Source organism: Herpailurus yagouaroundi, unplaced genomic scaffold, assembly GCF_014898765.1.
Source record: "Herpailurus yagouaroundi ecotype Mexico unplaced genomic scaffold, PumYag 202, whole genome shotgun sequence".
Lineage (NCBI taxonomy): Eukaryota > Metazoa > Chordata > Mammalia > Carnivora > Felidae > Herpailurus > Herpailurus yagouaroundi.
Genome location: NW_024412433.1, coordinates 9,095,841 through 9,104,368, shown reverse-complemented (window position 1 = coordinate 9,104,368; position 8,528 = coordinate 9,095,841). Strand labels below are relative to the sequence as shown.

Below are 8,528 nucleotides of genomic sequence, written 5' to 3'. Positions count from 1 at the left end.
CAGGCTCTGAGCTGTCAGCACAGAGCCTGATGCAGGGCTTAAACTCACAAACCGTGATATCACGACCTGAGCCGAAGTTGGACTGTCAACTGACTGAGCTACCCAGGTGTCTTGGAGAACTGGTTTTATTAAGTCTTTCGGGGTGAAACAAACATTATTCAAATAATCACAAAAACAATGCTCTGCCAGATGTTCTACAAAACTAAAGGTTTGATTCTCGATTTTTTTCCTGGGAAAGCATGATTTTTTATTTTATTTTTTAAATGATTTTATTTTCATTTATTTTAAGGCCTGCAAGAGTTAAGAGAATGCTTGTGTGTGTGTGTGTATAATTTTTTTACTTGCCTAGAAAACCTTTTATTTCAACCCAGTTTAGTGTCAGTGGAGTTCTCCAAATAAAGGATAGACACATCATAAGAAGAAGGCTCACATGTCCTGAGGAGGGCTGGCATTATGGGATCAGGCATGGAGTGTCCAAGGGTCCAGCGTGTCTTCAAAACAAAGACAAATTTGATGGGGCGCCTGGGTGACTCAGTCGGTTAAACATCCGACTTCGGCTCAGGTCATGATCTCGCGGTCCGTGAGGTCGAGCCCCGCGTCGGGCTCTGTGCTGACAGCTCAGAGCCTGGAGCCTGTTTCAGATTCTGTGTCTCCCTCTCTCTGACCCTCCCCCATTCATGCTCTGTCTCTCTCTGTCTCAAAAATAAATAAACGTTAAAAAATTAAAAAAAAAAAAAACCAAAAAACCCAAAGACAAATTTGATTTGTCTCAGAGAGTGAGAAGCAGACTGTGGACCTGATTTGTGAGAGATAAATTTGAAGAAGATTTTCTTCAAAGAAAGTAAAAGCTAAGAAATTAGAAGTTTATTAATAGGCAATAAAGAGATGTCAACAGTTTTATAAGCAAGGAAAAAATTAAAAAGCATGTGCTTTGTTGATTTGTGTCACCAGTAACCTTATCTGAGAACAAAATTTCTACAGCAAGTCAGTACAGTTAGAAATGGAATAAAGGAAATTAAATACCTAATCAGAAATTTCAAGTCAATATTACATTTGCAACCAGGATGCCCTGGGCCATGGGAACAAAGGGAATGGTGGTTACATGTCAACTGCCTACATCTCAGGGGCTCTGATCCTCTCCGTGGACTGCAGGGACCCCCTCCCTTCCAGGTTCACTGTCCACATCAGACGTGTTAGGTTCCAGGGCTCCCGAGCTGGGGTGACACGCACCTACACTCACTGCTGCCCACGTGTCCCTGCGGAGGTGGCAGTTGTCACCTCCCGGACCCTGTTGTCCCCGGGAGCTGTCGGTCAGCGACCCAAAGCCAAGATTCGGGGGGCTGTGGCCCGAGTGCGGCACCCTCTCCTGCGCCTCAATTCCCACCTTCATCTGGTGCTCAGAGGCCCCTGAGCCCGCATGGGACCCTCCACGCACAGGCCCCCTTCACCTTTCCCTTTGTTCTCTCGTATCTTCCACCTGGTTCTCCCAGGATCCGAGGCCACGTCCTGGGATGACGAAGCACCCGTGGCTCCCACCGTCCAGTGGAACTCTCCCCACTGGCGCTGCCCCAGGAGGAGCTCCCGTCATCAGCCCTGAGGCAGCGGGTCCCCTCCTCCCTGGCGCCCCCTCCTCTCTGGACTCCCCACAGACAGCCCTCCCCACCAGGCTTCCTGGTTCATTTCCTTCCTCCCACGTGTGCTGGGTTACCTGCAGGCAGGGACGCTGGGCTGGTGTCCCAGCCTCCGGAGCCCGGAGCCCACGGGGAAGGCGTCTGGGGTCGTCCTCCAGTGCTGCAGTCTGCTCAGTGCTCAGAGCTGCGGAGTGTCCTTTGTTCCCGGGACCTGGGCCCCTGGGAGGTCTGTCTCGTTCCTCCTGGTGTCCCCCGCTTTGTGTCTTTGGGAAGCCCTCACCCTCCCTACCCCAACCCTCCTCTTGTCTAGCAGCATCTTTAAAGTAGCTGGGCTTTCTCTTTCATACCCAGGGATCTCTCTAGGAGCTTAGCTCATCCCCAAGGAAATCCCTGTTTCTTCCTTTCAGTTTGAACAGTTCAGAAACACATTTCAGTCCTTTTACTTATTTTGATACATGCATTTCCTGGCCATCCACAAATTCTTTTACAAGGCTAATGATAGGATCATGATGTTTTCCTTTATCCTTATATTGGAGGAGCTCCTTTCTGTGTGAGAAACATGGATTCTCTTGCTGGGAGTTCTCTTTTCTATCCCAGGGATGATGGGGGAATTTTGCAAAGAGGATCAGAGACAGTGAGCTTGGGGGATGGGAGTTGGTAACTGTGCAATATTGAGGTATTGTTCCTGGTCTCTGATGGGGATCCCTAATCACCTCCTCTGTCTCCCTCTCTTCAGCAATCCAAGAAAAACTTAGTTACCAAGAAAGTGATGGAGAAGAGGCGGTGAACAGTCCTAATATCCAACTGAGCCTTGAACAAGGTGATTGTAACCTGATAAATACCGATTCTCATCTGCAAAGAAGAAAAGAAGAAAGGGAACTCAGGCCCGAGTCCTGAGTGGATTTGGGGAATCAGGAAAGAAATGTTAAGGACCAAGGAGAAGGCAAGGAGCGGTACTCGTGTGAGCATCTAACCAGAGGCAAAATCCTGGAGGAGTAGCTATGACAAGAGACTATTGGCCCAATAACCAAGATGAAGGGACAAAAACCCAGTGTGTCAGTAAACCAGATTTAAGCAGATTAACTACCAGGAAGTAATTGTGACTTAGAAAGGCCCCTATAGGAGAAGATCAGTGTAAAGCTGTGAAGGGCTAAGAACTGGGCCCATGGTCAATATTAAATGATGGCAGATGGGACCAATTTCAATGTGGGGGATGTTGTTCAAGATGCTATTCAGAGAATGCCAGTCACAGAACAGAGGAAGTGGTACAGAGGTGGAGGGGAGGATGTGGGCACTTTGAGGGAGAGAAGGAAGGGAAATGAAAACAGGGAAGAAAGGGTTAAAAGAATAGAAATAACCATGTTTTTTTTTTTAAAGCTTGTTTATTCATTTTGAGAGAGAAAGTGCACGGGAAGAGGAGGGTGTGGGCAGAGAGAAGAAGAGAGAGAATCCCAAGCAGTCCCTTTGCTATCAGCACAAAGCCCAGCACAGGGCTCAATCTCGCAAACCATGATCATGATCTGAGCCAAAATCAAGAGTCAGACACAACTGACTGAGCCACCCAGGTGCCCCGAAATACCCATGTTACTAACACCTCACTGATTAAACATTTGCTCTGACGGTTGTAGGTCTGTAGCCTGACAGTGCTCAGGCTGCCACTGGAGGTTAGCCTTGCTTGTGTGCTCATTTTGCAGACCCTGTGGGCAGTTAGCCTGGAATCAGATGAGCAAGGATGAACCCAGGCATTTTGAACCCAGAGTCTGTGTGTGTGTGTGTGTGTGTTGATGGAAGTAAAATTCACATAACATAGAATTAACCATTTTATTTTATTTAAATTTTTTCTTTTTAAGTTTATTTTTGACAGAGAGAGTGAGAGACAGAGCATGAGCGGGGGAGGGGCAGAGAGACAGGGAGACACACAATCGGAAGCAGGCTCCAGGCTCCGAGCTGTCAGCACAGAGCCCAACGCGGGGCTTGAACTCATGAACCTTGAGATCATGACCTGAGCCGAAGTCGGACGCTCCACCGACCGAGCCACCCAGGCACCCTGAGAATTAACCATTTTAAAGTATACAGTTTAGTGATATTTAGTGCGTTCAGAATGTTGTGCAGCTACTACGTTTATCTAGTTCCAACATATTTGGATCACCTTAGAAGGAAGCCCCGTGTCACTCCCTATGCCCCTCTTCCCGAGCCTCTGGCAACCACTAATCCAGTTTCTGTCTCTTTGGATTTACCTCTTCCAGACATTTCATGTAAATGGAATCATACAAACATGGACTTTGTGTCTGGCTTCTTTCACTCAGTGTGATGTTTTCAAGGTTCATCCATGTTGTAGCATGAATCAGTCCTTCATTCCTTTTTATTAGTGGTTAGTATTCCCTTGTATGGCTATATAACATTTTGCTTATTCATTCCTCAGTCAGTGACAGTTGTTTCTACCTTTTGGCTGTGACAGTGTCTGCATTAATAACCCTGTACTGCCATTCCAGTAATCTAATGAAAAAGACAGAAACATGAGACAAAAATTGGGAAATATATGCAGAGAAAGATACAGAAAAAAAAATACCAAAAATGGGAGAATCAGACCCAGAATCCTCATGAACAGGCCAACGAGATAGACTGAACAGATGTGAAAAGGGAGGGTGTGGAGGGAGAGGAGGTAGGGACAAAGCCCCAGAACTTTGTAAGAACCCAGGTAAGTGTGCTGGTCAGGGCAGCTCTGGAAGCAGAGGTGGCATCACTGTGGCCACGGGAGTCAGGATCAACCATCTCCAGTTACTTAAGTACCTCGTGTAGGACACGCAGTGAGATGGCTTGAACGAGGCCCTCGTAGCCTGGGATGCGGGCGACCCTCGTCCTCCGCTCTGCCATCTGGGGTCTGACTACAAGAGTTGTGTGGGATTTGCCAAGCCCACATGGCCTCTGTATTGATACCTGGAGGGGATCTTCACCTCCTACTTTATAAAAAAGGGGATTGGGGAAGAACAGCACAGACCATACTTCAGTTTCTGAAAGAAACTTTCAATTTCTTCCCCTTAGGAACTGGTGAAAACTCATATCGAAGCCTGACCTGGTCGTGCCCACAGTCCTCATCTTACAAAGGTCTGTTCCTGTTGACTGTATTCTGTGATCCCTTGCTCTTCTCGTTCCATTCTGGAATGTGCTAGAAGGGTGGGGGCTGCTTCTTTGTATCGCTGATTACCCAGAATGTCCATCTTTCCTTCTGCAATTTCTCCAAGGAAGTCCTTGGGTGTTTGCCCTGGAATTCATTCCTTACCTTCTGCTGCTCTGCTCTGCCCTCTATCTCTGGACACTGTCCCCTGTGGACTTACTTGCCAGCTCCTTTTGTTGCTGGCTTCCTGTTGAGTTCCCGACATGGGGCGCTAACAAGAGGTTGGAGAGTAGGAACAAGGGAGAAGTCAGATCTGTCCATAATTCTGGCAATGGCTGCATCTCTCCCATGATACCACTTCCCACCAAGCATGCCAGCCAGGGGCCAGCTTCTATCCACCCATTGATCCTGGCCTCTGGGCTCACCCTCTGGCCCTCCCACAGCTTACTGTTAAATATTCTTCCGGTTCCTGCATTCTTTTATTTGGACTTCTTAGCTGTTCCTTCAACTGCATAACCAACCCCCTGGATTAAATTCCCTCTGCTGTAAAAGCTAGAGCGATTTGTATTTTCCTGTTGGGCCCTGATTGATATAGAGGAGAATAAAACATCTATGAATCAAAACATGGTTTAGGTACAACCCCATCTGAAAATGGACTCTCGGAGAACCTCTGTGAAACAGAACAGATAAATGCAAACAGAAAAGATACAACGAGTGACAAAAATGATGCACTAGAAAGCCAAGAAGCAAATAAAGAGTGTGCCCAAGAGTCTGAGCCAGCAGGTAAGACTGATTGCCTGGGTTTGCATGAGAATAGAGAGGCCAAGGAGTCCTTGCTGGTGGTAGAGAATGGAGTCTTGCACAACCCAAGGAAATATCTATTAACAAAGAAGGGGAAACTCATGCAGACACAGAGGGGGCAGTAGTGGAGGCTAATAAATTGATGGGAGAGACCTGGAGGAAGAAAAGTTAGGAAGGACTAACAAAGAGACAAAGGATGAAATTGTGCAGTACCTAATCGGGGAAGAGAGACAGAAAGAAAAGTCAAAAGAAGTCAGGGAGAGATTGGCCACAGAATCACTGAAGCACAGACACTTTCATGAGGTGAAGGTGGCAATATATGCAGACAAGCTATAGTAGAAACATGAGAAGAAAAGAGAAGTCAGGTGAGATGCAAAATGGAAATGGGCAGAATAAGGTCCCTCTGTCAGGCCTCAGCTGTGGTCTATTTTATCCTCAGAGTCCTGTGAACAAGCACCTATCCACGTGGATAATGGAGATACAAGAGAAGAGACACCCAGCACACTGCCCCGTGATGAAGAAAGTAATTGTTACTTTTCCTACCAATATTCTAATTCTATCCTTGTTTTTCCATGAGAAAAAAAGCTTTCCTCTTTTCTCTTTCTACCAACCACCTCTCTGGCCCTATCCAAGACCCACAGCCTTGTGCACAGCCTCTGACTACTTTTAAGTAAGCAAGCAGGAAACAGAGCTCAGGTCTTTAATGGAGGGAGTGTCCCTGAAGAGACGATGTGAGGAGAGAAAATATGAAAAAGTGAACCATGGAACACTGGTGGCAAAGTACATGAACTACATAGGTTTTAGATAAATTGGCATGGAATCCAAACAGTACCACTTTGTGGAGTTGATGAAAAGGAGTAATTTGCAACTTGCTTTTCAGAAGTTGTAGCAGAAACATGGAAGCCATGCGTGATGCTGCTGGTCAGTTTGTGAGTACGGAAGCCCCAGTGAAGGACTTGTAGGAAAGAAGTGACAGATGGAAGGACTTGGAGCAGGGGACAGTGGCACAGGGGGAGAACTTTGATGATCATTGGAATGCTTGAGATGAGGAAGATGAATAGAAAGAAAAAATCAATATAGAAGAGGCACTTTAATAATTAAGAAACGAAGAATAGGAGAAAGTAGAAAATGTAACAGAGAATGGATGCACTGCAAAATCAGGTGGAGGACAGCAGGGCCAGTTTTCAGGGGAGGCAGCGAGGCCCTGGGGCACATGTAAAGAAAATCTTACTCTTGGTTTCTTGTGCCCTCACAACCTCCCCTGCCCCATCCTAGACACTGCTGGGCCCTGGGAGATGGTGATAAAAAAATGTTGAAAAAAAGAGCATGATAGAGAAATATACAGAAAGAAATGAATACCAGTAAATAGAGAAAATGGGAGGAGGCATAGAGAGAACTATGTAGAGGATGAGTTAATGGACCATAAATGAAAAACTGGTGAAGAGTGGACCAAATGATGAGACAGAAGACAAATCAAGACGTCCAATTTGAAGAGTCAGTCACTGGAAAGAAAGCACAAAGGACCCTTTCTAAGACCGTTGAGAAGGGTAAGGTGTCTGCAATGACCAAAATGGCCTTCTAACCCCCTCAGATAAAAATAAGCATCTACCCAGGCATTTCATTTCTCCATGGATTCAGTCACCATCTGTGATCTATGGATTCCTGCACACACATCTCCAGTCCAGACCTGCTTTCTAGATTCATCCCTTCAAGTGCCTAAATTTTTGTATTCAAAGATCTGAAAGCTCTCTCTATTTGGAGGCAGTATCCGTTATCTACTGCTGTGTAACAAACAGTCCCCAAATTCAGTGGATCAAAACAACTGTGACTTTATTTGCCACTTCTGTCAATTCCAACTTTAAAATATGTCCAACTTGCTCATTTCTCTCCATCTCCAGGATGCTCACTCTAATCCAGATTCCTATCACTTCTCACTTCAAACAGAGGAACTCTCCTGCTGGCCTCCTCCCTATCTTGCTCCCCTCAGATCCATTCTGCACACTTCAGCTCAATGGGCATATCAGAAATGCAAACCAGTTCATATGTCTTTCCTATTTAAACTCAGTGCCTTCTTGTGGCCCTCAGCATGAGGTCGACACTGTTTGGTACGGAATATTGAAGGATACTTCCCATGCAGTTGCATATTCCCCCCTCATCCTCCCTTCCACCAAGTTCCCACCACACCAAATTCCATTTCTTTACTTGAATTTTCCTAGCTTTCTCAATTATATCTCTGCCTTTACACATGCTTTTGGAAAATAGTTTGGTATACTCTTTCAAAGTTGAAAATACACATAGCCTGTGACTCAGCAATTGCATTCCTCAGCAGAAACCAACAGAAATGCACACTGTTCAAAAAAAAACTAAAAGAAACACATATAAGGTCAGTAATATTCATAATAACTAAAATCTTGAAATGGCACAAATTCATTTTTATGGTTTTATTTTTAATGGGTTATTTCTACAATGGAATACTATACAGCAGTGAAAAAGCAAAGTGAATACAGATGACTACCACACACATAATGCTGAGAAAGGGACGTGAATTGATCACCCTGCCCCATGACAGAAAGACAGAGAAATAGCAAATGAGAGAGAAAAGGCATGATTCTATTTATACAAACTTGTGTATATTTTGGAACTGACAAAATTAATTATCAGTGGAATTACTAATCAAAGTGGTGATTAATTTGAATTACATGATGGAGACCATTAGTGGGAGGCATCACTAAAAGGCTTCCATGGTATTAGTAATCTTTTATTTCTGGACCCGAGTGATAGTTACCCAGATATGCTCACTTTGTGGTGATTCAAAATTTATGATTTGCTTATTTTTATCTATGTACATTATACAGAAAATATAATTTTAATTTTTAATTTGTTTATGTTTACTTATTTTATAGAGAGAGTGTGTGAGCAGGGAGGGGTAGAGAGAGAGAGAGAGGGAGAGAGAGAAGCCCCAGCTGACAGCACAGAGCCTG

The 8,528-nt window shown here is 45.1% G+C and overlaps 1 protein-coding gene across 4 annotated transcripts in view; it reads left to right on the top strand.

Moving 5' to 3' along the window:
- The window catches only part of SP100 (SP100 nuclear antigen), a 104,936-nt gene that overhangs the window by 48,185 nt on the left and 48,223 nt on the right, over positions 1-8,528 (top strand). For all 4 annotated transcript variants that reach the window (XM_040450745.1, XM_040450744.1, XM_040450743.1 and 1 more), the window contains exons 4-7: positions 2,368-2,451; positions 4,674-4,736; positions 5,380-5,529; positions 5,987-6,070. In XM_040450745.1, the coding sequence (XP_040306679.1) occupies positions 2,368-2,451; positions 4,674-4,736; positions 5,380-5,529; positions 5,987-6,070 (381 nt within the window). The remainder of the gene's footprint in view (positions 1-2,367; positions 2,452-4,673; positions 4,737-5,379; positions 5,530-5,986; positions 6,071-8,528) is intronic.